Source organism: Acanthopagrus latus, chromosome 10, assembly GCF_904848185.1.
Source record: "Acanthopagrus latus isolate v.2019 chromosome 10, fAcaLat1.1, whole genome shotgun sequence".
In the NCBI taxonomy this organism is placed as follows: Eukaryota; Metazoa; Chordata; class Actinopteri; order Spariformes; family Sparidae; genus Acanthopagrus; species Acanthopagrus latus.
The window spans coordinates 2,271,675-2,299,190 of record NC_051048.1 but is presented as its reverse complement, the minus strand read 5'-3'; the positions used below and the strand labels follow the sequence as shown (position 1 = coordinate 2,299,190).

The window sequence follows — 27,516 nt, the reverse complement described above, 5'->3', positions numbered from 1 at the left end:
TGACTCCATCCACGGCTGTCATGTATAAATAGTTTTTCTGTAGGAACTTCACCAAACCATAAGCAAAAAATTAACCCCCCAAAAAACTACATGTAACACAAATTAATGTAAAGTTTCAACATACACATTAATACAGCAGTAATATTAATCCAAAGACATCAGATATAGTAAATTGTGTTCTCTTACTTTTCATATTTAAGCTATAATATGTACTTTTACTTTAGCCAGGACTGACTCACAAATAAAAGCAGTGTTATAATTAAATCATGAAAATCAAGCGAGCATCTTTTAAAAAAAAGTGAGAGTGCTTTATTTCATGTAGTGAACATAAAAAATGAGAGATTTAGAAAAACATATAATAATCAAAGTCATATTTACAGAATTAATATGACAAATAACAAAGATTAAATAAAGAATTAAAACTTTATCACAAATACAAAGCAATTTTAAATAAAAAGTCTCCCAACCCCAGGCGTCAAATCTTATTGTATCGCATTGCAATATACATTCATAACTTAAATAAAAGCTCATGTGGTCAACACATGAAGAGATTTACTGAAATTCTGCAGATATTTTTGCACAGACATGAACAAATAAATCTGTTAAAAATTTAAAAGGTTTCCCGGAACACAAACCCACAAACCCTATATGCCCTCCATCCTGGCTGTAATTCAAATAAAAGACACAAGTGCATCATTACTGACAGTTTAAAGAGCTGCTCTGAAATCAGCTGTACCCATTTTAGATTCTAGGTTGTAGCTAAAGCCCAGTTAGCCTTGTTCTGCTAACACGACTTAAGTGAACATTCGTTAAATCCGCAAATGATTTGTTCCAGTGGTTATCCTGTAAAAAGTTATTTTATGTAGTGAATTAATTGTCCTGAAAACTGTGCTGTAATCTTTTAGTATTTTATGAATCTAGTATGACGTAGCGGGTTAGCAGGCTAATCATGAGCTACACATCAAATACTGAAGTGCTGACTTGTTTGTGTCTGTGTACAACTACTTCACGTGCCAAGTCAAGTCGGAACGACAATTTGAAAAGTCAGAGAAAATAAGATTTAAAAAAAGCAAAAAACAAAACATTTTTTAAAAATCTCTTGCTATGCTTGAAGAAAAATATTGTCTGTACTATTAAATATGTAGCTGGAGGTAGCACCGAGTTAGCTTAGCTTAGCATAAGGACTAGAAAAATGGGCAAACAGCTAGCTTGGCTCTGTCCAAAGCCAACAAATCTGTCCACTAGCACCTCCGAAGTTGAATAATTAAAATGAAGAATAAAAACTTTGATGTTAGACATTGACAATGATGCTGAGCTTATGTAATACAAGAATTTATCAGATTTGTTCATTACTCACTGCTACAAGCATTTGGCTGTGCAGATATTTTTTTTTGTCGTTGTTAAGAAAAGAAAAATCCCAGACGTAAACTTTCACATCTTTGTAACAAACGGTGTGCTCTTCTCTAGTGATATTAACAGCTCGGTTTCCTCGGGTAAGCCTGCCAGAGGTGTGTAGCGGTGATTGTAGCTTGACGACGAGGAATGTCGACGCTGAGTCTTGGGAACTTTCGGATCAGGACAAGCAACGCGGTCACTATTGCAACGTCCAAGCTTTTTCTTTGAAGCGTTGGATGAGGAAGGCACAGCCTCATCAAACACGAATATAGCAGGGCTGCTCTTGATTCGGTTCCGTTGCTTCGGCCGGTCAGGTTCCTGGACACTGTTTTGTTGTGAGAGGCGAGGTTTTGGACCCCGAGTCTGTGGTACGTTTCCAGGTTCGGGGCGGTTGCTGTTGGCTGAAGCTCCAAGACTGAAGAACATAGTTGGTGAGCCAAGCTGGACAACAGGACTTATAGGAGGGTTGTTGTTCTGTAGGCGGTGGATGGTCTCTTCCTTCTCACGAAGCTTTGACTTGAGGTCAGCAATCTCTCGTTTCAGCTTCCCAGTTTCGTCGCTGTCAACCCTGACAGTCTGCAGGAAGGGTTGATGTTCACAGGAACCATTCGGGGTACTCACTGTACTCTGCTCCGACGTCTGCCTACTCATCGGGAAAGTTGGTCCCTTTCCTGTGTGAGTACAAAAAAAATAAAGAAAAGCTCCTTTAGTTTCACATTTTTCTTTAACTAAAAGATAATTTAAGTTCGAGAGTTGAAAACAAAGATAATGTCCAAATTGTAATAATGTCCTGGGATGATTCTTGAAAAGGAGGACACAGATGAATTTTTTAAAAAGGTCGACATTTCCCTCACAAAATAAACCACAGCAAACTTAAAGAAAAAGTGTGCCGGATTAACAATGCTTGATTTATATACAGTAATTTAAAAACCTACACTTATTAACTTGATCATCAATGAACATCAATGCAGTGGTGAGTGCACGAATAACTCGTGAAAATAAACACTTCCTGCCACTGTTTCACATTAAAAGTCTCAGTGTTGAGAGGCACACCTCATATTACTCTCAAGGCTCAACATTTCTCCTACTAGAACACTCTTCAGCATATCTAAAGAATGAAAGGTTAAATATTGAAAATGCTTACTTTAAGTCTGAGGAGATTAACGACCGCAGGGTTTGACGTCAAACAGACCTACTTCCTGATCTGTGTGCATGACTTTCAGTCGGCCTCATGCCAGAACATTTACGTACTCTTTTCTGGATCTGCCCTAACTGTTATCTGTGTTTTTTTTTTAATACTCGCGTGACTGTACAGACTTGCTGTAAACCACATTCCTTAAAGTGCCAAATACAACTTTGCCCTCAAATTGTGACCAAGTTTCGACACGTTTCTACAATCAGCAGAGAGAAACTACTGGCAATATTGTATTTAAGGACAACTCTGGTGTCAGAACAACACAAAACAATTTGAAAATATCACAGCAGCTGTCAAGATTACACTGTGATAATAAAGATTGTTCTGACATGAAGTTAGACAATATAATGTCTTGATTAGTATGTGATTTTTGGCCGATCTGCCATCGTCTGGGACTCTTGTGTTATTACAGGATGTCCCAGTGTGCTAGCTGAGAGGTGAGTTTCTGTGGCAGTGTTGTCTCAGTGATACTGACTTACCAGATTTTCTGCATCTCGTCTTTACCAAGACAGTTAAGCCACATGTCAACGCTAACAGGAGTAATACGGCTTCTCCAACAGCGATGCCAGTGGATAGAGAACAGGGCTGCATGCAGTCAACTGAAACGACATAAAGGTAAATTAACAAAACACATCGAGAACACTTTATCTGTTGTCAGCAGCAGATTTTATTCTGATTTTCTACTGCAGGCCATTCTATAAAACTAAGGTCTTCCCATGTCTTTGGATAATAGACTTGGTGGAGTTTGATGCATTTCAGTCATATATTAAAACATAACATTTGTAATCTCAGGTTGTTATTATCCATAAAATAACTGGAATATCTTGTCATTTCATCTTGTTACGACCCTGGAAATAAGAAAAGTGTTAAAACACATATCAAAGGTCCTATTTGTAGGAAAATCACAAAGCATAAGAAACGAGACTCTCAAATCAACTTGTCCTACAAACAGGACCTTTAATGACAATATATAACATGATAATTAAACTCTACTATAACACTTGACATGATGACTTTCTTGATATTTTTATGATCCAGTCTGTACAGGTGTGTTGCTAAAGCTCCAGTGTACCTGGTATGTGTATCTGTGCGACTCTGGTCTGGTTGATCTCCGGCTGGTGAACGCTGCAGGTGACCCTGTGATGAAAACAAGTTTGCCGTTAATGAATCATAGATGTTATGTTTGCTAATGGGAGAACAAGTCCTGCAGTTGGTTGAGTCACTGTATTGTCAACCCATATTTGTGCTACAGTTGAGTTTCCTCTGGGGAAAATAAACGACACCCATCAACGTATTTGATGTTCCTAATTTATTTGGTAAAAGAATAAGAAGACCAGCATCAACACGCTGCACTTAGCCCAGGACTAAAAGTGTCAGATGCTTCTTAGCACCGGTTAAAAAAACTTTTACACAAGTACATTGTGAAGAACTGAACCCCACATTGCTCATCAGTGACGGCCCTGCGATGAGCTGGCGACTTATCCAGGGAGCACCCTGCCCTCGCCCTGAGACAAGGCTGGGATTGGCTCCAGCAGCAACACCCCGCAACCCCATGGAAAGGGATAAGCGGTTACGGATAATGACATGACATGACATTGTGAAGAGGGCTCACCCCGACTTTAATCCAGGAATTGCTGGCCCTGGTCCAGAGCAGGGTTGGGAGTCATTAGCAACTGACCTATTCAGTTGTTCAAGAATGAGGGTGTGCTGCATTTTGTTCTACACTCAGTGGTAACGCCAACAATGAATACAGAAGTTCTAGACTATATTGCATTCGTCAGCTGTTCCGGTGACCTCTTTCCATGGACCTTCTTGATTTTGTTTTAAAAGGACAACTTAGTTTTAAAGATGGAGCCACAAAAGGCCTCTTGTCGAATATGAATTAAAGTTTGAGTGAAGAAGTGAATGTGAACCTGTGGGTAGCATCCTGGAGAGTCACTCTTCGTGTCACAGTGTAACACCCACTGCCGTCCTGACGTCTGCTCGGGTTATCAGCAGTGATGTTGTTTCCCTGATGGTCCAGGAACTTGATCTCGGGCTCCGGCAGCCAGCAGGTGGCCTCACAGAGAAGCGTCACTCCTCCACTCTCAGCTGGCACCATTGAGAGTTTTGGCTCAGAGACAGCACCTATAAAAACGAGCATTACGCAAGGATTTACATTCCAGAGGCTCACTGAGCGATGTGGCAGCCAATCTTAAACAAGATCGGCAAGTTTGTTATTCAATGAAAAACAGCTTTTCATTCATACGGTGGAAATTGGAAAAACTGTTTCCACCCACATGGAATGAAGTTAATAACTAACTGTTTAAATGCACCACACCCAAGGAGTTGTAAAAGTGGTTGTAAGTCTTGATATCATCACATTGCTTTGGGAGTGAAACTCCTTGCTGCATTTTTTAGCTCCAGGACGAACTGAGAACAAAAAAATGGATTGCCACACCTGAGAGTTTGTACAGGAATTACAATCTTTGATGCATAGTTTAGCTCCTAGGCGTGATCCACACCTGAACTGTGTAACTCAATAATCGTCCGATCAGGCCAAATCGGGCCAAATTGGGAAAGGACCAAAGTTTCAGACCTTGACAGCATTTACAGAAGGGCCCTGCTCCGTGATGGAACAGGAAGGATTTAGACTAGACCGGACGTACCCACAACAAGCTCCACGGTCGTAATGTCCCGTGGGGCATTCTTCCAGAGCCTCATGCATCGGTATTTCCCTGCATCAGACAGCTGGACATTAGAGATCCTTAAGGAGATATTCCTGTTCTTCATTTCTTTGGTGATGAAGCTCGTCCGGTAGTGGAAGGCCGGGTGCTTCATCTCGTAAGTCTCACAGCCGTCCCGGTACAAGAAGATGACGTTCGGCTGCAGGCCCTCCTTGGACCACTCCACCGTTGGAAAGTCGTCGCTCGAAGTGATGTTGAAACTGCAGGGAAGAACAACATCCTCGCCAGCGAAGGCGTAGACGGTCTCTGTTGGACCATTCGCAGAGGTTTCTCCTGGGAAAACGCAAAACATACAATTGAGTTAGAGACATATATTACTCATCCAGTACAGTGTTGTGGTGGGGGCTTTTTCTGATGAAATGCTGGAGAATTTCCTGTCGTGTTTGTGGAGACTAAACACAGCATTTTGAGCAAGATGTTGAGATATTCAAAGCCTTATTTCTGGCAACAAAATAAAATATTTCTAATGACACGCTGAGATAGTTCCAACCTTATTTGTGATGACATAACCAAATATTTTTAATAAGACATATTTGTCCAGCCATGTTTTGTGGCCACCGAAACACGATCCTTTCCTAACACTAACAAGTGGTTTTGTGCCAAACCTTACCAGACCCGAGATGGTCACATTATACAGGTTAAAAAATGGAACCGAAAGAAATGTTCCAACAAGTTCTTGGTATGCAGAAACATACTGTATATAGCCAACGTTCATTCTGGCGACTGGGTTGAGAAGGAGTTTGGATTCTCCTGCAACTTTCAGGCCTTTAAATGTAGTTTTCATTAAAGACTCTCTGGTTGAAGTGTCACAACTCAAAGACTTGGCAGCATGTAGTGCTTCATTTGGCTTTGTCATGGGCCCTAAGATCCTCTGAAATACAATCTCGAGAAAGACAAAAACATTTGTGCATACTCTGCCTCCGCCTACGCAATCCTCCCACCACCCTGTACACATGTGAGGGCAGGCCTAACAGTCTGGTGGAAGCATCCGCTCTGACGCAGACCTTTGTTTGGTTTATAAAACAGTTATAAATCAGAGGCACCACATAATCCTTAACACAGCAACTTCCCTTTTTTCCCCCCTCATGAGAACAGGAAACAGGTCTGATGAAGGAATCTCAACCAACTGGAACTTCCAAACAAATAAATTGTGAAACACTTAGCAGACGGGCAGTTCCTCGTGCTCCGGAGGTCATAAAAATTTCCACTGTTCATTTGATTGCGGTAACTATTGATAATACAAATCTGCTATGTTTCAGTTAAACTGCTTTGATGGAGAGCTGCAAGATTTGTCGGTGATTACAGGGTTAATAATGTAAATAAAGTTCAGATTACTTGAAAGCAGAAGGACATTTCATTCATGACAACAAGCAACAATTAGCCAAAAAACTGAACAGAATGGGAACTGCAAAGGAACTGCATAAGTATGTAAGTGTAAGTGTGTGTGTGAGTGTGTGACTCACTCGGAAAGATGGGAAACAAAGTGGAAAGTGAACTATTGCACACATTATGTTTGTGCTGTACGTTATTAATAACTCGGGTCAACTGTGAACACTGCTTTTCCCATCATTGACCGTGATATATTCTGGTAAAACTGACCCAAACCCGCCCAACCCACAGGTGCATTCCTGGATCCTGCTGCTTACGGGTCGACGTGTGCATTACAATATACTGTAAATATACTGCATATAATATACACATATTTGTAGGGTTAGGGTCAAATACTCACGTAGAGCACCTCAAAATGGTATAAAATACTTGAGTAAATGTCCTGAGTTACATTCCACCGCTGGACATTTGTCTTTATCAGTTTGATATCTGAATTAGTCCGATAACAGCATCAGTAAAGCGCCGCTTAATGAAAGTCTGACGCAAACTCACTTCAACATGTGTCTGACTGTGTCTCCCTCAAGATAAAGTCAGTAGTTTGAGTCCAGCTGAGAGTATTTTTGCAAACACATGGAGTCATCTGACAGAAAGAAAAACCACCTCACGCCTCCTCAGCATCCGCTTCTCACGCTTTGTAGTTACTGACACGTTCAGCTGTAGCCGAGCAGGATACTCTGATGCAGCATGTAATCTGCAAAGCAACCAGGGAACTAAAGTGATCACATACATCTAGTTGACTAAAATGTACTCGGTTACATTTAAAAGTTACTGTCAGTTGTGTAACTGAGGTGAAACACACTATTTTAGTCTGGAAGGTAACTCAGGACATTTACTCAAGTACTGCACAGGTTCAAATTCAAGGGTTTTACTTTGGTATTTCCATTATCTGTAACTTTATACTTCTACTCCACAACATCTCAGAGGTAAATATTGTACTTTTCACTCCACTATATCTGTCTGACAGCTTTAGTTATAAGTTATTTAGTTAACTGACGTTATCAGATGAATCTACTGCTGCTGGGTGAAAGTGAACGAGATAATGATCAAACTCATTCAACATGTGCTTCACTGTGTCAGTCTGGCCTCTGACTGCTCTAGATAAAGGAAGTAGTTTGACTCCAGCTCAGAGGATCTTTATCGACACTCAAACAGAACCACCTCAGCCACGACAGCCGGTTCTGAACTCACCTGTGTCTACTTTTGTTGCCAACACGCTCATGTGTTTAGCCTTTTCCAGACAAACCCTCCAAAGTAAAAGCATTAGAGAGGACTGAAACTGTGACCGACCTGAGCACGCAGACAGCAGAGAGGCAGCCAGCAGAACCCGGTGATACATCACCGAACCCAAAGCCTGCAGGAGGAGGACCGGGTCCAGGAAAAGACAGGTGTTAGTTCCAGCAGGTGTGATCAGCTGAGCGGTCTGATCTCAACTGAACTCCCCCCACGCGTTTCTGCTATCGTCACTGCAGGCTGCGTTCAGGGTCGCTGGGAAAAGTCAGCTGTTCTGCTGCTTCCTCCTCTCAGTGCACTGGAATCTGAACACACACCAGTGTTGTCACCACACTACAACCTCTGACTTTGATGCAACACATTGAAAAGTGATCCAAGTCTCCGTAAGCCTCGAGTTCACAAATGTACTTGAACAGATGTAATATAAACCCTTTAATGAGCTTTAAGTTAGGATCTCGGGCTTCTGGAGACTTGGATTACATCAGACGAGCTGTGTGGAGCCATTTTATGTTCTTTGGTTGTTATTTCCATTTTAAATCAAGTCTCCAGCTTCCTCAGTTGTCAGTCTGTTCTGCTGCGAGGATCTCAGGACTCTCGTCTCAAACTCTTCAGATCTAGATTATTGTTGTTGTTTTAGTTTGATTCGGTACTGTAATTTCCCAGTTCTTGAGAGAATGGTGAACGTCACACTGAGATGAGGCAACATCTGGGTCATGCACTCCACACAGCTGTCAGAGACTGGAAGTCAAGTGACACAGTGTAAAGTACAGCAAAATGATAAGGAGGACACCGATTCACCTTCATGTTGTGGTTGTGTGACTGAAACACCAACACATGCAACTTATTACTGAGTCCACACACACAGAAGTTAAAACCCTGCAGCTGCCCTCCAGTTAGTAAGAAGTGAAGAAGAGGTGAAACATGTCCAGGTGTGGATGAACTACCAGTGATGACAAGAATCAGCCAGATGCTTCCAGGAGACTCAGGCAGTTTGCTTCATCTCTGGTGTTGATGTGTCGGCAGGTAACAGCTTCATCCTGTCAGGATCTTTGACCTCCTCTTCCTCTGAGTCAACATGTCTCCTGGTGATCAGCTGCAGTTTAACCAGCAGAGGGCGAGACAGGCTTTCACACAGACACACAACACACCACACTGTGGTTAACTCAGTTGGTGCAGTTGCCTCCCACTTGTGTTTGCGTCACTTCTGTCAGTTTTGACTGCTCACTGTTATACAGTCTGTAAGTTTTTCTTTTTATTTATGGGAAATAAAACCTGAGTTAACTGTTCCTGAAGGAAACGTTCTTATTTTTGTAAACACATCACTTTACTTTCAATCATATTTACAGGCTGGACTTTGTAGGAGCAGTTTGAGAGCAGAGACTAAGAGGTGGAGACAGATTGTGGTTTGTTGATCACACTTCCGTATCAAGCAGCCGTGTAACTTCCTCTCTGCATGTCACATCAGTTCTCAGTATTCCTCCACTGCAGGCTGCTGGTAGGAGCTCTTTGTTGAAATGAATATATATGATGTATATGTCATGATATTCTTGATTATCTGTGCACTCAAAAGTCAATTCTATGTTGTGTGTTAGGATTTCATTAAAGTGAACTGTGTATTTTATACGTAAAAGTTAGTGTTGTACTCCAACAGTGGTGGTCAAAGTACTGTTTTGTAGTATTCGTAGTAGTTTGATGTTTATCTCACTGTTCTTCTTTTTAATAGTAGTAACTTCCTGTAAGAGGTGTTGGAGGGAGACTCATGATGGCTTGTTGAAATGGTTCGATTTCATCACAATACTGAACAAGTACCAACCTCAGTGTAGATATAAATACTGTGAGAACATCAGGAAAATGTCTTTAAAAGTTCATACAGGAGGAGGAGATGTGGGAAAAAGTGAAGATCAGAAATCAGCTGTTGTGACACGCTCCATCTACTTGATTCAGAGAAAAGCGCAGGAGGGTTTTTCTATGAATGAAAGGGAAGAGCAAAGGTTTGCAGAAGTTGGCCAAACTGACAGTGTCAAACAGGAAATGGCTCATATTACAGTCTGAATCCTGTCAGAGACAGATGCTTTGTTTGAAATGTAAAAAGTTTCTTCATTTTAGAAACATTCATAATGTTTAGAAAAGACAGTTTGGCTTGAAAACACCAAAATGTCCTCACTGTCTTCATTTACTTGTGTGACTTGAATCAAATGAAATGAATATTTTGAGTAAAACATGACATGACAGGTCTCTAAGATTACAGCAGTTCCCGTGTGAAATAAAGGAGCATATAAAAGAACAGCATGCGCTCACGTGGTTGTTAAGAACATGAGCTCGACAGTAAACTGCGTCACAAAACAGAACAAGACATGAACTTCTTAATGTAGGAAGTGTTTGTGACTTTCCTCAGTGAAAACTAATTTTTCAAAGTCACAGCGTATTATCTTTAAATGTGTGACTCTGACATAAACATATGAAGTACTGACTATTTTTCTATGCTTCATGTTTGGTGGGAGAAGTGATGACCAGACCATTTGGTTAAGATTTGGAAAACGTTGTGCTTTGGTGTTGGTCACCAAGAACCATGGTCTCGTCAAAGACTGTTTTATGTTTTATGTTTAACTTGACACATTAGTGGCTGAAATATTGACAGATTATTTCATTCTCCGTGGCACTGACAGGTTGCTGTGTTACATAGGGGGATTGTACTGGGTGTTGTATTAAACAATGTCATGTCAGTCAGATTTTATCAACAAATCAGGCATTTTTAACCATTTATATTACAGATGGTGGTAATGTGCGGTTTATAGTTTTATGCTTGGATGGGTTAGAGTAGACTTTTCTTCTGGAGGCCGGGATTAAGACCAGAGTTTGACCAAGGGTTGAGAATGATTTGTCAAGCTGAGGCCTCATGGTTTGTCCGTCCTTTCTACTCTTGTGAACACGGTATCTCAAAAACACCTTGAGGGGATTTCTTCAAATTTGGCACAAAAGTTCAGTACAACATTTTTGGCCATAACCCAAGAATCCATACAAAAAAATGTCTCTCAAATGTCTGACAGGAAAAAATTATCAAGCGATGATTCATCTGATTATCTCTACAATAAATGTTCTGGCTGTTATGTAACACCGTAAAGTTAAAAAAAATAAGTCAGTATTGTCACACAGAGTCACTGAATTATCACAGCAGCTGCAGATCGCCAATTCTCCGCCGTTGTTTGTTTACACAGAACCAAGCAGCATAAAGAAACACCGCTGTGTAATTCACACAGAAAGCCGGCGCTGCGGATCCAAAGGAGGTGTGATGGTACATGTCATGATGATGACGTCTTGTGTCTCTTTTCAAGGTGTTTCCCCCTGTGTCCTTCTGTTAAGCTAAACATGTACCGGCTGCTCATGACTTTGGAATTTGTCTCATATTGTCTGGATATCTGACTGGATAAGTTGGTATTTGTCTGGACACAAACCCAAAAGCATTGTTTTCTTTACACTGTGTCATGTGCTTCATCTACAGCACTTTACGATGCCTCTCCTCACAGACAGACTGTTCCTTCAGCCTTCACTCAGATGCCTCGGTGTCTTGGTATACTTTCTTTTCCTGACGCACATTTGTAAAGGTAACCTGCACACAAATGCACTCTTTAAATGATCACTATCAGACTTAGGTTATAAATCTTTTCAGTAGTATTGAAAACTTTTCAAGCAGTCTATGTCTTAAAGTTGTATGATAGCCACTGGATGAAGCCTGGGACTGTCTGTCCTTTGTCTGGGGCCATCCTACATACAAGTGCACATTTTAAAATATCAACCAGAGAAAAGGACTTTCAGAAATACTTTACCCTGAAGGGAAACTACTTGTGTTACAGCTGCTCCCATTTAAAGTTCAGAATATGCAGAAAGATAATAAGAATAAGAATAACAATAATAATAACTATATAAGCAAGAGCAAAAACAAAACCCAAAATACAATTTAATTGTTTGATTAATTAATTGTAGCTATATTGATAATATAATATATGATTATTAAGTATTTTTTTGTTCTAGCACCAGGTGAATGGTCAGACGATCAGCAAAGATATTCAGTATAAATTCCATAATGTCCTGTCAGTGTCAGCAAAAACAAGTAACTTTAACTGTCACAATTCCCCATAGGATTACATTACAGCAGGTCACAGCTGTTTAAAGGACTGTTTCTGAAACTTTTAGCTATATGAATCATTTACACACCAAAACATGTAGAAACAGGGCTCAGGTTCAACAACACCAGGGGGAGAAGTAGGAACAAGACCTCACATGACATTATCAACCAACCACAGACATTTCAAATTTTCACTGCTGCCCTTTGTGTGAATAAGTCTCAGAACATGTTGTGTCTCAGGTGTGACTGAGGCCACAGAGGTCGTCATCTGACACACTCACCTGTTTTACATGCAGCTCTGATAACTTGAACTATAATAACGTCTCCTCTGCTGCTGTCTCTTGTCTGTTCTTTAGTTTTCCTCTCAGCAGCATCAGAGCTGATTTGTTCTCATGAACCAATCGTAGCTCTGGTTGGTGAGGACGTCCTTCTTCCATGTCACCTTGAACCTGCAGTCAGTGTCAGTGATGAGACAGTGGTGTGGACCAGACCTGATCTGATTCCAAAGTACATCCATTATCATCAAGATGGACGTCTGCTGTTTGAGAAACAGAATCCATCTTATTCTTTACGGACTAGACTGTTTATGGATGAACTGCTGAGAGGAAACGTCTCCATGAAAATATTCAGAGTGAAAATCTCTGATGCAGGAAGATACCACTGTGTTCTTGAACCGATGGTGAAGGAAGATTTCATCCAACTCATTGTTGGTGAGTCAGACTCTGATGAGTATTATGATGAAATATTTTCAGGTACCAACTGACTTATTTCAGCTGGATCCTCCTCTCCTCTCATCAGGTGCTGTCTCCACTCCCTTCATAGAGGTTGTGACTAATAACAGTGAGCATGTAGTTCTACAGTGTAACTCTACAGGCTGGTATCCAGAACCTGAGGTGTTCTGGCTGGACGGTGAGGGAAACCTCCTCTCTGCTGGACCTACAGAGACAGTCAGAGGTCCTGATGACCTCTATACTGTCAGCAGCAGAGTGACTGTGGAGAAGAGACACAGCAACAGCTTCACCTGTAGAGTCCAACAGAACCACATCAACCAGACCAGAGAGGCACACATACATGTTCCAGGTACTGAATCAGTTCTACATGAATTACATATAGTACCAATGTTTCAAACAGCTGAGGTTTAACTTCTCATTCTGTTCTGTGTCGTATAGTTTCAACTGATTTCTCCACAGTTCAGTTCTTTTCTCCTTGGCTTTGGATCGGTGTTGTGTCTCTTGATGTTGTTTGGATCTTCATTATTATCATAATTGTCATGACAGGTAAGTCACAGCTTAATTTTCTATTTTTTACTCCAACTTACTGTCAGAGGTCTTTATTGGCTGTAGTGGAGTGTAGCAGTTCATTCCAAGATACAAATAGATTGTATAACACAATGTTTATGATAATTGAACAATTGTAAGATGATGTTGTGGGAAATATAAACTGTAGTCGAGGCGTAAGAAAAATAATGTTAACCTCAGTCATCATTTCTGCTGACAGTTTCATCTTTTCAGGTTTCTTTCCAAAGGAAAAACTAAATTAACATGTGAACTTTAACAGGTTTCTTCACTCGGCTCACTGACACCATGAATTTGTGGAGGAGGAGGAGGAGGAATGGAAAACATACTTCAGTCAAAGCAGGAGTGAGTGAGGCTATATAAGAATATTTTCATACAGTTTAACTTAAAGCAAGTAAACTGACATATTCCTCAGCAGCAAGTGTTGTGCTTCTCTGGTTCTTTTCTAAAGATAAAACTGCAACAACACATCAAATTTAAAGACATTTTTTCTTCTGTTGGCACACAGCATCAAATGGTGAATTTAAAACATCTGATCGAGAAAGGAAGAGAGTCACCCATCGTCACTGGACAACAGAAGAAACTGAAGAAGACCATGAGAGTGAAGAATAGAACCATCAATCATGAGTAAACCTGCAGGCAGCTTTACAAGGGACAGGAGAATTCAACTATTACAATTCAAAGAAAATCTCCCACATCATCCTGCTGGTTTCGGGGTGTTGTCAACCAAAATATATGTAAAATTGAATGAAATAAGAAAATGTATATAACTACAAACACACCTTTTGACCAATCTGAATATGAGGACTTGATAAACACCATCTAAAGAATGTCTGTGTCAATTTTGGGAAAATTTCAAGTCAGACTTGTGAATTTATAGAAGACTATTAATTTTTCCTATTTCGAAAAAATTCATTGAAGGACTCCTGAACCGACCGTATGTTGTAGTGCAAGAAATGTTTTGTCATAAGTCTGAGAACTTTTCAGCTCTGCAGGTTGAACATGTGACTTTTTATAATATTTTGAAGATTGAAATGTGAAAATTCAGGCAGTTTTTCTTTCTTATCAACCTCATTTAACTGTTGTTTGTAATTCATGTCTTGATGACCCAGATGAAGCTGAAACGCTTCAGTATGACAAAGTTGTTCTTTATCCTTCATGTGCTGCTGGAGATTTCTTGATCTCTGCAGTCATAGACATTTATGTTTTCATATTGTATCATATAGTATTTACCCTTCTCCATGCACCTTATGCACTATATGTAAATATATTTTTTGGTAAATGTGGGAATTTATATTATTTTGTTTAAATATATTTGTTAACCTTGTGGTTTGTGTTGAACTGTATCTCCTGTCATCCTGTAACAAAACACTGCAGTCTGATTCTCTGCACGTGCAGATTAAATTGATCTTGATATTGTTTCTGGATGATCAGATTTTCCCATCGTATGTTTTTACTTTCATACTTTATATTTCGACTTTGTTGCAGCTTTTGATGAATAACTGTAAGAAAAAGCTTCCTGAGGACTGAAGCTTATTAGACTCATTTGTTGATATTCATCAGTTTTATTTGATCCTAAACTAAACAAAAACTTTGTGATGCAGGACTTTTACCTGTGGAGACGTAACAGGACTGTGAGTCAGCTCACTTCATGATGATCCAGATGTTTTGGTCCAGGTGTTTTTCCCTCAGGAGACTCAGAACTTCTGCATGTCAACATGTCGTCTCATTAACAGCTCCAGGGGAGCAACTGGCTTTGCTTCATGTGTCTTCAGTTGTTGTCAGCAGGTAACAGCTTCATCCTGTCAGGATCTTTGACCTCCTCTTCCTCTGAGTCAACATGTCTCCTGGTGATCAGCTGCAGTTTAACCACCAGAGGGCGAGACAGACTTTCACACAGACACACAACACACCACACTGTTTACTTTATACAACAGTCTGACAGTTTATATCAAGAGTGAAGTGGAAACATTTCTGTATCTAACTTCTAATGAAGTTTGAATCAAACATTATTTAATTTACTTCCGAAACAGAGAGTAACTTTTCAGAAAGCTTCTCCACAGTCTCATGATTTATCAAGAGGAATGATCTCCAGCATCAACAGCTCTCTTAACCATACACTCTTGTGATGTGTCACTTCTGTCACTTTTTTTGTTTTGTTTTTTTGGGGAGATAGATTGTAGTTTATAGATGATGATGATGATGATGATGATGATGATGATGATGATGTCAAGCAGCAGTGGGACTTTTGGAATGAGTAGGTGTTTTTACACTGAATCATCCTTCACATCAGTTCTCAGTCAGTGTTCCCCTTCTACAGGCTGATGGTAAGAGCTCTTTGTTAAAATAAATATATATGTCATGATATTATTGATTATCTGTGCGCTCAAACACAAATTCACGTTTTCTATTAGGATTTCAATATAGTGAACTTTATGTAAAGTGAACATTATGAAGTAAACGTAAGTGTTATACTACAACAGGGGTGGTAAAGTACTCTGGTAGTATTAGTAGTATTCGTAGTAGTTTGATGTTTTTCTCACTGTTCCTCTTTTCAATCCAAGTAACTTATTGTAAGATCTGCTTCTGATGTTGAAGAGCAGACTTCATGAGGTAAAAGTTAGTGTTAGACTCCAACAGTGGTGGTAAAAGTACTGTTTTGTAGTATTAGTGGTAGTTTGATGTTTATCTCACCGTTTCTCTTGTCAATACTGGTAACTTAATCACAGACTTCACTGAGAGGCTTTTAACAGCTGTTGAATGGAAACCTCACTAATATCTGTTGTCACATCACACTGGAGGGAGACTCATGATGGCTTGTTTAAATGGTTTTATTTCATCACAATGCTGAACAAGTACCAACCTCAGATATAAATACTTTGAGAAAATCAGAAAAATGTATTTAAAAGTTCCCCCAACTCTGTACAGGAGGAGGAGAGGGGAAATTCCACTCATTTACATTTAGTCATCATTCGACTGTGGGTGTTTTCCACCAGTGCTGCATGTGAAGATTTGATTGGTTTTTGGTTTTGTGTTGACAGAAAGTCAGTCAGTCAGACAGAGTGAATCACAGATCAGACTGTCAGAACGCTGAAAAAGATGAGGGAGAGACAGTAAAACCAACGAGAGAGACACATCTAGAAAAACAACACTCAAAGCGAAACTCTCACCAACAAGCAACCGAGGCTTTATTTGGGATTGAATACGAGTCAAACCTTCATGTAAAATCATAATTACGATGAAAGAGGCACTTTTAAGATTTACCATAGTTTCGGTTTTGGGCACGTTCATTTTGAACTGGAGAGCGAGGGGGGCTTCATAAGCTAGCATCAAAATCGCTCTTTTCAGAACACAAAGAAGGCTCAACACATCATGAAACGTTGCTCGTAGCATCACCAGGGTCTCTACTCATGAACACCAGCAGTGAGAACATTGTTTGTGTACACAGAGTTTATGAAAAAGAAGGTTTTTGGTGAGAGTTTGGTGAGAACACTTTCTTCATTTCATCTTCAGGAGTCCAGGATGCTCCATCAAATGAAACGTCCCAGTGATGGAGCTCAGTGTCGTCAGAGTTTCATCGTCTTTCTGCTGCAGTATTTTGGAGGTAATTTCTGTGTAGAACACTCTGGTAACATACTTGTGTGTGTGTGTCAGCTTCTGCTGTATCTCCAACATTTACTGAGGCTGATGTGAATGTCATCAGTTTTGCACTAATGGTCATAAAACAAAGTGTTGGACGCTGAAGGTGGCGCCGAGGGAAAAGTCAGATGATCAGCAAAGAGACATATATAACATCTATAATGTTGTCAGACACTGAGAAAATAATAATGGTTATTCTGTGTGATGGTGACTGAAGGAACAAGAACTCTCATGACCTTATGAACCAACCACAGACATTGAAAACAACACCTCTGCCCTCTGTATGACTAAGTGTCAGAAAGTGTTGGCTGTGTCAGGTATGACTTGTCAGGTTGGGGGTTTAAGGGAAAACTATGGAAGGGCAGGTGGACCCAAACACAGTTACACAGGAAGGCAAGGATAAAGGGGAACAAAAGGCGAAACCCAAGGCAGACAAAACGGGGGCAAGAAGCAAAGTAGCAACTTAAAGGAAAGACAAAGTACAAATCAAAAATCAAAGTTCAAATCAAACATCAGAAACCAAAATCCAATGAACACATACCATGGGGACATGAAACCCATGAACAGGAGCAGGACAGGGAGTGAAGGGAACACAGAAACTAAATACACAGACACTAATGACATGACGAGGAACAGGTGAGGAGAGAGGAGGAAGGAGGCCAGGTGAGGTAACGAGGGGGAGGAGCACAGAGAAAACATGAAGGGAACAAGACAACAGACAGAGGTTGATATATTGGCTTGATCTGAACCCAGTTTGAATTTCCTTCTTTCATTTCTCTCCTCTCATCAGGTGCTGTCTCCACTCCCTTCATAGAGGTTGTGACTAACAATAGTGAACATGTAGTTCTCCAGTGTAACTCTACCGGCTGGTATCCAGAACCTGAGGTGTTCTGGCTGGACGGTGAGGGAAACCTCCTCTCTGCTGGACCTACAGAGACAGTCAGAGGTCCTGATGACCTCTATACTGTCAGCAGCAGAGTGACTGTGGAGAAGAGACACAGCAACAGCTTCACCTGTAGAGTCCAACAGAACCACACCAACCAGACCAGAGAGACACACATACATGTTCCAGGTAATGAATCAGTACTACATGAATTACATACAGTACCAATGTGTCAAACAGCTGAGGTTTAACTTCTCATTCTGTTCTGTGTCGTATTGTTTCAGCTGATTTCATCACAGTTCAGTCCTCTTCTCCTTGGCTTTGGATCATTTTAATTGTTAGCACTCTTTGCATCATCGTCATTATCATACTGACCATGAAATGTAAGTCACAAAAAGTGATGTTCAACTCACCCATCATTTCTGCTGATGTACTTTCATCATTTCATGTTTTTTGCTCAAAGCAAAAACTAAATTAACATATGATATAACATTTATAGGTTTCTTCTTCTGTTGGCGCACTGATATTGTGAGGAGGAGGAGGAGGAGGAGGAGGAAGAGGAGGAGCAGAGAAGAAACAGAACTCGAACTTCAGTCAAAGCAGGAGTGAGTGAGGCTATTTAAGAATATGTTCATACAGTTTAACTTAAAGCAAGTAAACTGATATATTCCTCAGCAGCAAGTGTTGTGCTTCTCTGGTTCTTTTCTAAAGATAAAACTACAGCAACACAGCACATTTTAACAGATTTCTTCTTCTGTTGGCACACAGGCATCAAATGATGACTTTAAAACATCTGATCGAGAAAGGAAGAGAGTCACCCATCGTCACTGGACAAAAGAAGAAACTGAAGAAGAAGGAAGACATTGAAGAAGACCATGAGAGTGAAGAATAGTACCATCAGTCATGAGTAAACCTGCAGGCAGGTTTACAAGGTACAGAAGAATTCAACTATTACAATTCAAAGAAAATCTCCCACATCATCCTGCTGGTTTCGGGGTGTTGTCGACCAAAATATGTGTAAAATTAAATGAAATAAAAAATGTTGACCATACAGCGCAAATAACATCAACATATTTAATATAACTACAGACACAACTTTTGACCAATCTGAATATGAGGACTTGATAAACACCATCTAAAGAATGTCTGTGTCAATTTTGGTAAAATTTCAGGTGGAGCTGCAGATTTGTAGAAGTCTATGAATTTTTACATGTTGATGTTTTTGTGCTGTCATCTTCACAGTATAGACAGCTACATGTGCACAGCATTTAAGTCTATGACAAATACATATATCCTATTGCATCTTATTGTAACCTATGGTACAGTATGGTGTGGTATTTTCCTTCACCATGCACATTTGGAAGTTGTGTCAGAAACTCTTCTCTGCTTCAGAAGGCACAACTACCAGGAGGAGGGAGAAAGAAGAGTAAAATAAGCTTAATTTCATCACCGACTTCTGCATTTTACTGCATGTAAATATTTATGTACTGTGAATCTGGGAATGTATATTATTTTGTTTAGATATATTTGTTAACCTTGTGGTTTGTGTTGAACTGTATCTCCTGTCATCCTGTAACAAAACACTGCAGTCTGATTCTCTGCATGTGCAGATTAAATTGATCTTGATATTGTTTCTGGATGATCAGATTCTCCCATCGTATGTTTTTACTTTCATACTTTATATTTTGACTTTGTTGCAGCTTTTGATGAATAACTGCAATAAAACAAAGCTTCCTGAGGACTGAAGCTTATTAGACTCATTTGTTGATATTCATCAGTTTTATTTGATCCTAAACTAAACAAAAACTTTGTGATGCAGGACTTTTACCTGTGGAGACGTAACAGGACTGTGAGTCAGCTCACTTCATGATGATCCAGATGTTTTGGTCCAGGTGTTTTTCCCTCAGGAGACTCAGAACTTCTGCATGTCAACATGTCGTCTCATTAACAGCTCCAGGGGAGCAACTGGCTCTCTGAGCAGCAAACAATGAAATACTCAAATTTGTCTCTGCAGAGACTCAACGAACAGGAAATGGGGAAAAATACAGTCTGTTCCCTTTAATCAGCTCTGAAAGAAAACACTGTTTAAACGTACAGATGATATAAAAATTGACAAACAGTTTAAATGTACATGAGCAGCACTAAGCTCTCTGGAACGATTTGCCTTTATTCACCTCAGCAGAATGTGTTTGAACCCTGAATCACAAAAAGGATGATGATTTAGTAAAGATCAGAAATCAGCTGTTGTGACACGCTCCGTCTACATGAGTTGTGCAGGAGGGTTTTTTTCTGTGAATGAAAGGGAGGAGTAAGGGTTTGCAGAAGATGGCCAAACTAACAGTGTCAAACAGGAAATGGTTCATATTACAGTCTGTTCCCTTTAATCAGCATCAAGAAATATCTAAACTAATGCAAACACACAGAATCCCGTTAGAGACAGATGCTCTGAAATGTAAAAGTTTCTTCATTTTAGAAACATATATAAAGTTTAGAAAAGACAGATTGGCTTTAAAACACTAAGGTGTTCTCATTGTCTTCATTTACTTGTATGACTTGAGTCAAATTGAACTAATATCATGAGTAAAACACTCGACAGGTCTCTAAGATTACAGCTGTGAAAATGAGGCAGCATACTGAAAACAAGGAAGCGTGCACGTACATGCACTCTCGTGGTTTTCAAGCACATGAGCTCGATGAACTGCGTCACAACAACAACAAAACCAGACATGAGCTGCTCGAGGTAGGAAGTGTTCATGACTAAATCTGACATAAACATATCTAAAGCGTACTGAATATTGTTTTATGCCTTATGTTTGGTGGGAGAATTGATGAAATCCTTTGAACCCTGTGCAGACGTTAGTCAAAGATACACAAGATCCTCCATTAATACTGCATTTTAACTCTAACTAACTCAATTAAACATGGAGTTAGGAGGCGTTTGCACTGAAGGCTAATTTACTCTAAACTTGTGAGTTCTTAGTTTGGACAATGAAGGGGAATTTTTAGTGTGACACACTGTCTGATGGTGAAGCAGCATGAGCACGTCTTCTTTGTCAGCTCATCAGTTGCAGGATTTAAAGACATGTTACGTCGATGACACGCTGTTCTTTCTCTCTGTATCCAGTGAACATTTTACTGTCACAAGACGATCACAGACGATTCAAAAGTGAAAGTTTTTCACAATTTGGAGACATTCACATTTTACACGACATAATTCACAGGGATTTGTCACTACTGGGTTTGAACTGAGAAATGTGGATGTGGTTTCCTGATCAGGCTCCAAAATGATGATTATTTGCACGTTATGGATGAAAAGAGGTCTTTAAGGACAGCAACAATGGGCTTTTTCAGTTTTTGCAAATTTAAGGCAAATTAATAATAAAAAGAATTTATGTAGAGTCTCTATGTGCTGAAGTTATGAGCAGAGTAAGTGTGAGCCTCCTATCACTTTGTTATTATCTTCATAACTCTCGGTTACATGATGAAAATGTACGTTTTTGTTGTCCTCTGTGAACAAATAATCCTACAAACCCTGCATTAAACACGTTTACAAGTTCAGCCTCCTTCAACTTCCTCTTTAAATCTTAAAGGTATCAACGGAGTCGAACTTCCTTTCTTGTCTTGTGAGAAAGCAGAGAAAGCAGGGTGCGGTTTAAGCAATGAAGCGTAACCACGAGAGCAGAACAGAGGCCTGCTGGCAGAAGAGAAAAGTGATTCATTTCAAGACACAAATAAAGGAACCTTGGTTGTATTTGACTAATTTCTCAACAGTGCACCACACAGAGTGGGAGGAGGAAGAAAACAGTGATAAAACTGAAATACAACGTATGATAGGAGAAGAGATTTATAAATCTGAAATGAACCAATAAATGTCAGCAGTGTAGGTTTCTGCAAACCACAGATATGTTGAAACTTTACATGTCTTCCGGTTCAGATTAACGTTGTGACAATGCTGTGCTGATTCTCTGGTTAGGGTGAGGCACACGACCATCTGGCTAGTTAGGGTTAGGGTTATACTTTAGGGTTGTTTTGGTCACACGAACAAGGTTGGAGGCGTCCCAAGATCTGGTCAAAGCCATCTGTTGCCACAACAATGGCTGAAAATTTTCCTGGGGTCACCTGCATAAAAAAAATTATCCAGTTGTTTTTATGAGTCCAAATATGGAAAGGCAGACTCACTCTGTGGCTCACCAAGCAGCAACTCCATCACCAGCAGTGTTGACTCCCTGCTGCCTTCTGTCTAAGCACGTATTCTTACTGTATACATCATATTTTGTTCACAGTCCGGCCTGGATATGAGAAATGTGTCCTGGTTCCTGGATTGATCAGTATCCTGCTCTGTATTCTTCTCACAATACAGAGGTGGAGAAAAAAAGTATGTTTCAATCGTCGTTTGTCATTTCACAACACTATCACTACTTTTTTATTTTAGTGTGATGAAAGAAAAGTCTCTTGAACAAGTTTCCCCTCCTTTTCGACAGGAACAAGCTGGTGACTGAATCTATAAACAGCCGACTGAGTTTCGTTCATGTAAGAGATGAGTTACAGATATACAACTCTGGAGCTAACTGTCCATGAACCACTCCAGGAATTAACACGTTATTTCTTGATGTGCTGCTCACTAGGTTGAGAAAAACGCCTCGAGGGAAATGATGTTGGATCACATGATAAGTCGAGCAGACACACCGCAGACTGACAGTAACAACCACAGTGAAGAAGCTCACGCAGTCTAACAACAGGAAGTCGCAGACGACAAAGCAAAACAAAAATGACTGATTACCCCTGTACAAGCTGTACTGTATGTATAACAATGGAACAGAAACATATTGCTGTGACATGTACATAATATTTTTGCACATTTACAATTAACACATAAACATCAACCCACTTACATTAACAGGACAACTCAATATCAATACTGTATTTAATCCATCAACATCATCTTGCACTTTGTGTAATTTTAGTATCAATGGGATCTATTTAAGACAGCTTCTTCACTACGTGTTGCTTCTAGATATAAGCTATAAGTGTAAGTCTGTATGTCTGTTTTCATCCTTTAAGTGTGACAGAATGCAACAAGTACATTTAGATTTACCTGAACTTAACACAAGTATGTCCATGTTCTGCTTCTTCTTACCACATCCATTTATTTCATAACTTTAGTTACTTTGCAAATTGTAATGTATACACTGTATAAACACATGTAAATATATGTTGTTTACTTTTACTTTTTGTTCTTAAGTGCATTTAGTAGCAGAGAGCTTAAGGAGTTTACTCAAGTACTATTTGCATGTGTCTTTACTTTTAATTGTATGATTTCACTACTTTGTATAACACTGTGTCCTCCACAGTGTTTGCATGAATGTACAGCCTGACAGTGTGAATAAAGCTGATCCTGATACTGAATGTGAACTGATTTCATACTGACTTTTTTGAATGTACTCCTGTAATATTTAATAAAGTATTCCATGTTGGTGTGACCCATTTGTTTCCGATCAGCTGTCGTCCTGTATGTCAGTTCAGTTTGTTCAGTTCTTGTCAGCATGTGTTGAGTTTTCACCTTCCTGTCATCTTGAAAACTCTCTTCAACAACTTCCTCATCCATTTTGAATCCAGTCACTGATTTTAGCTGAGCTGAAAACATCATGTTTCCTCACAAACAACAATAAGTTATGATAATTATTATATAACCATGTAGCTGCTTTGGAGGGACGACATTTTCATTTTTGTAAACAGGATTTATCTTTCACTCGTGTCAGTGACTGGAACAAACGCGCTTTCATTTCTGATCTGTAGTTTTTCTTGTGGTTTCTCAAACAACAGTTTCATTGGTGGCTTCATCAGTTGCTGTGAGGAAGTGTTCACACACTACTCTTTCACTTAGTTTCAGACAGGAGTGTGTGTTCGGCAGCTGGTAAGAGTTCCTTGTTAAAATAAATACTACATCTTCATGTCACAATCTTGGACTTTTAAATCAATGTGTAGATTATTTAAAGTATATTCTCTCATGTGCACAAGTATTTTATTAGTGTTTTCTGTGTATTGAGTGGATTTTGTAACTCAGACATGTGGAAGTGAAAGTGTTAGACTCCAGCAGAGGCGCTGACACTACTGTTGTGTTTACTGAGTAAACAAGTATTTTAGCAGTTAGAGTTTGTCTAAATGCTTTTTTCTTCAATTTTTTTCCACAACAATAGTAAGTTGATTTTTTAACATGAACAGTTTCTAGTTTCTAATGCTGCAGATATAACATTTACCTTTAGGAATGGAAGAAGACAATGACAACTTACACAAAAAGTCAAAGTCAAACATTTGAAAAAAAGAACAAGCAAACTTCTTGCTGCTTTTTGCTCACAATTGTGTGAGAGAAGGAAGTTACATCGGTCTGGACTGAACAGAGCAGAGCAGAGAGCAACAAAGTGAGACCAAAGACAAATGAAGACAATTTTAAATTTCTAGCTTGATCATGGTCTCTACTAGGTAAAGATATATTAAGATGTGTTGCTCGGCCACTCCAACTTAAAACTTTATAAAACTCCAAATATGACGATATATATTTTCAGGATTCCAGGATGCTGCATCCAAAGACAGATGGAGTGTCCTTCAGCACCTTCACTGTTTTGCTGTACCTCATTTTCTTCATACCGTGTGTTGGAGGTAATTTTTGTAAACATTACAAAGACGGTTGATGGTTAAGATGGTAAATGTATTAGTTTTGCAGATGTTTGGTCAGGATGTCTAGTTTTTCTAAATCTGCACCTTATATTTACAAATGTTCGTGTCTGAATGATTCATAAGAACCAAAAGTTCTGGAATCAGTGCAGTAGATCTCTTTAGGGGTAATGTAGTGATCCCTCATACACGAGAGCAGCAGTTTTAAAATATGGCTGGAGAATACCTCATATTGTGATGAGCACGTCAGTCTTCTTAATGTTTTAATTTGGCTTTGTGAAATGATTTCTTACCTTTAGGAAAGAGAAATTACATGAACTTGTTTTGACGACTTGAATTATAACTGTGCTCTGTCTCTGCTTTATTCTCACAGTGGAGTTTAAGCTTGTTTCCTCCGATCAGCCAATCGTAGCCCTGGCTGGTGATGATGTCATTCTTCCATGCCGTCTTAGGCCACCAATCGGTGCCAGTTATATGACAGTCATGTGGACCAAACCTGGCTTGATTCCAGAGTACGTCCATTTTCATCAAGATGGACGTCTGCTGTCAGAGACACAAAATCCATCGTATTTTTTACGCACTGGACTATTTATTGATGAACTGCCGCGTGGAAACGTCTCCATTAAAATCTGCAGAGTCAAAATCTCTGATGCAGGAAGATACATTTGTAAACTTCCATCAATGAGGAAGGAGGCTCCTGTCCAACTAATTGTTGGTGAGTCAGACTGAGTATTATAATGAATGTATATATTTTAGCTGATCTAAACACTCCACTGTCTGAAATTCCTCCTCTCCTCTCATCAGGTGCTGTCTCCACTCCCTTCATAGAGGTTGTGTCTGATAAGAAAGGACATGTGGTTCTGCAGTGTAACTCTACCGGCTGGTATCCAGAACCTGAGGTGTTCTGGCTGGACGGTGAGGGAAACCTCCTCTCTGCTGGACCTACAGAGACAGCCAGAGGTCCTGATGACCTCTATACTGTCAGCAGCAGAGTGACTGTGGAGAAGAGACACAGCAACAGCTTCACCTGTAGAGTCCAACAGAACCACACCAACCAGACCAGAGAGACACACATACATGTTCCAGGTAGGAAATGATTTCTACACATATTCAATATATATCAATGTTTCAAACAGCTGAGGTTTAACTTCTCATTCTGTTCTGTGTCGTATTGTTTCAGCTGATTTCATCACAGTTCAGTCCTCTTCTCCTCGGCTTTGGATCGTTTTAATTGTCAGCACTCTTTGCATCATCGTCATTATCATACTGACCATGAAATGTAAGTCACAAAAAGTGATGTTCAACTCAACCATCATTTCTGCTGATGTAGTTTCACCAATTCATGTTTTTTGCTCAAAGCAAAAGCTAAATTAACATATGATATAACATTTATAGGTTTCTTCTTCTGTTGGCGCACTGATATTGTGAAGAGGTGGAGGAGGAGGAGGAGGAGGAGGAGGAGGAGGAGCAGAGAAGAAACAGAACTTGAACCTCAGTCAAAGCAGGAGTGAGTGAAGAAATTAAAAAATATTTTTCATACAGTTTAACTTAAAGCCAGTAAACCGACATATTTCTCAGAAGCAAGTGTTGTTCTTCTTTAGTTCTTTAGAGTCCGTTTTCAGTGTCCATAAAACTACAACAACACAAATTGTAACAGATTTCTTCTTCTGTTGGCACACAGGGATCAAAATGATTCAGTGAAGAACGAGAGAGAAGCAGGAAGGGAGCAGGAAGAGAGCGAGAAAGATGGTGAGAGTGAAGAACAGCAACAACAATCATGAGTCGACCTGCGAGCAGGAATAAAAGGACCTGAGTCGCCCGACATGTCGCACTCGGAAAATTCAATTTAGGTTTTTCTTTGTGTGTTTTCTGTGGTAATCATTGTTAATGTTGCCAAGATATGCAGCACTTCCTGTTTTGACTGCTAGCTTCATCAAACTGTCTCTGCATAACATATACATTGTGGATTATCAGGACACATAATACCATAATTGATAATAACCAAAACATTTATAATGACACAAGTTTCATGAAAGTTTTCTTTAGAAAGTTGTTACAGTGAAGGCTGCAGTGCCACTTACTTATACACGTAAGAAGAAATAAATATAATGATAATGACAGAACATAATACAAAATATAATATGATAAAAATCCGTCATCATGCTGAACCTCGGTGGATTTACCACCTCAGTGCTGTTATGTTGGTGAACAGTTTAATATAAACTGTGAAGAGGGAAGCAGAGAAAAACACTTCAGTCTGACAAAACTGTTATTTATCCTTCAAGTGCTGCTGGAGATTTCTTGATCTCCTTAAACACAGACATTTATGTTTTCATATCATCATTTCCTTCTCCATGCACATTTGGAAGTTGTGCCAGAAACTCTTCTCTGCTTCAGAAGGCACAACTACCAGGAGGAGGGAGTGAGAAGAGTAAAATAAGATTAATTTCATCACCAAGTTCAAAGTTTTACTGCATGTTATTATGTATGTACTGTAAATGTGAGAATCTTTATTTTGTTTAGATATATTTGTTAACCTTGTGGTTTGTGTTGAACTGTATCTCCTGTCATCCTGTAACAAATCACTGCAGTCTGATTCTCTGCACGTGCAGATTAAATTGATCTTGATATTGTTTCTGGATGATCAGATTCTTCCATCCTATGTTTTTACTTTCATACTTTATATTTCGACTTTGTTGCAGCTTTTGATGAATAACTGCAATAAAAAAAAGCTTCCTGAGGACTGAAGCTTATTAGACTCATTTGTTGATATTCATCAGTTTTATCTGATCCTAAACTAAACAAAAACTTTGTGATGCAGGACTTTTACCTGTGGAGACGTAACAGGACTGTGAGTCAGCTCACTTCATGATGATCCAGATGTTTTGGTCGTGTCGACTGTGATGAACAGCTTTGTCCTCTGTCAGCGTCTCTTCTGTCCTCTGCCTCTCCATGTCAACGTGTCTTCT

The 27,516-nt window shown here is 39.6% G+C and overlaps 4 protein-coding genes and 1 long non-coding RNA gene across 5 annotated transcripts in view; 4 read left to right on the top strand and 1 right to left on the bottom strand.

Moving 5' to 3' along the window:
• The window catches only part of LOC119027736 (butyrophilin subfamily 3 member A2-like), a 316,811-nt gene extending 297,195 nt beyond the window's left edge, over window positions 1-19,616 (top strand). The window contains exons 6-8 of the mRNA XM_037113167.1: window positions 18,160-18,258; window positions 18,375-18,480; window positions 18,644-19,616. Of these exons, the coding sequence (XP_036969062.1) occupies window positions 18,160-18,258; window positions 18,375-18,480; window positions 18,644-18,767 (329 nt within the window). The 3' untranslated portion in view covers window positions 18,768-19,616. The remainder of the gene's footprint in view (window positions 1-18,159; window positions 18,259-18,374; window positions 18,481-18,643) is intronic.
• LOC119026845 (butyrophilin subfamily 3 member A2-like) lies at window positions 284-8,140 on the bottom strand. Its single transcript, XM_037111444.1, has 6 exons — window positions 7,993-8,140; window positions 5,239-5,589; window positions 4,504-4,717; window positions 3,663-3,727; window positions 3,070-3,189; window positions 284-2,066 (listed from the first exon to the last, which is right to left on the bottom strand). The coding sequence occupies exons 1-6, from the start codon at window positions 8,039-8,041 to the stop codon at window positions 1,432-1,434; spliced, it is 1,434 nt and encodes a 477-aa protein (XP_036967339.1). The 5' UTR covers window positions 8,042-8,140; the 3' UTR covers window positions 284-1,431.
• On the top strand, window positions 9,332-14,788 carry LOC119026868 (butyrophilin-like protein 10). The gene is made up of 7 exons (XM_037111504.1): window positions 9,332-9,430; window positions 11,435-11,537; window positions 12,415-12,768; window positions 12,857-13,138; window positions 13,228-13,335; window positions 13,616-13,698; window positions 13,862-14,788. Exons 1-7 carry the CDS (start codon window positions 9,389-9,391, stop codon window positions 13,982-13,984), a joined length of 1,095 nt encoding a protein of 364 aa, XP_036967399.1. The 5' UTR covers window positions 9,332-9,388; the 3' UTR covers window positions 13,985-14,788.
• Window positions 19,617-20,554: 938 nt separating the features above from the next.
• LOC119026918 lies at window positions 20,555-22,403 on the top strand. Its single transcript, XR_005077257.1, has 3 exons — window positions 20,555-20,615; window positions 22,159-22,250; window positions 22,357-22,403. It is a non-coding gene; the product is annotated as an uncharacterized LOC119026918 (long non-coding RNA).
• Window positions 22,404-23,574: 1,171 nt separating this feature from the next.
• Window positions 23,575-27,290, top strand: LOC119026880 (butyrophilin subfamily 1 member A1-like). The gene is made up of 7 exons (XM_037111528.1): window positions 23,575-23,789; window positions 24,439-24,532; window positions 24,921-25,262; window positions 25,352-25,633; window positions 25,728-25,826; window positions 25,943-26,054; window positions 26,229-27,290. The coding sequence occupies exons 2-7, from the start codon at window positions 24,448-24,450 to the stop codon at window positions 26,326-26,328; spliced, it is 1,020 nt and encodes a 339-aa protein (XP_036967423.1). The 5' UTR covers window positions 23,575-23,789; window positions 24,439-24,447; the 3' UTR covers window positions 26,329-27,290.
• Window positions 27,291-27,516: the final 226 nt, after the last annotated feature.

Coding starts and splice junctions, on each gene's coding strand:
- LOC119026845 (XM_037111444.1), bottom strand. CDS start 8,041: ATGTATCACCGGGTTCTGCTGGCTGCCTCTCTGCTGTCTGCGTGCTCA. Junction 3,728..4,503: donor CTCCAGGATGCTACCCACAG/GTTCACATTCAC, acceptor TTTTCATCACAG/GGTCACCTGCAGCGTTCACC. Junction 3,190..3,662: donor CGCACAGATACACATACCAG/GTACACTGGAGC, acceptor ATGTCGTTTCAG/TTGACTGCATGCAGCCCTGT.
- LOC119026868 (XM_037111504.1), top strand. CDS start 9,389: ATGTCACATCAGTTCTCAGTATTCCTCCACTGCAGGCTGCTG. Junction 11,538..12,414: donor CCTGACGCACATTTGTAAAG/GTAACCTGCACA, acceptor TCTGTTCTTTAG/TTTTCCTCTCAGCAGCATCA. Junction 12,769..12,856: donor TTTCATCCAACTCATTGTTG/GTGAGTCAGACT, acceptor TCCTCTCATCAG/GTGCTGTCTCCACTCCCTTC.
- LOC119026880 (XM_037111528.1), top strand. CDS start 24,448: ATGCTGCATCCAAAGACAGATGGAGTGTCCTTCAGCACCTTCACTGTT. Junction 24,533..24,920: donor CTTCATACCGTGTGTTGGAG/GTAATTTTTGTA, acceptor TTATTCTCACAG/TGGAGTTTAAGCTTGTTTCC. Junction 26,055..26,228: donor GAACCTCAGTCAAAGCAGGA/GTGAGTGAAGAA, acceptor GTTGGCACACAG/GGATCAAAATGATTCAGTGA.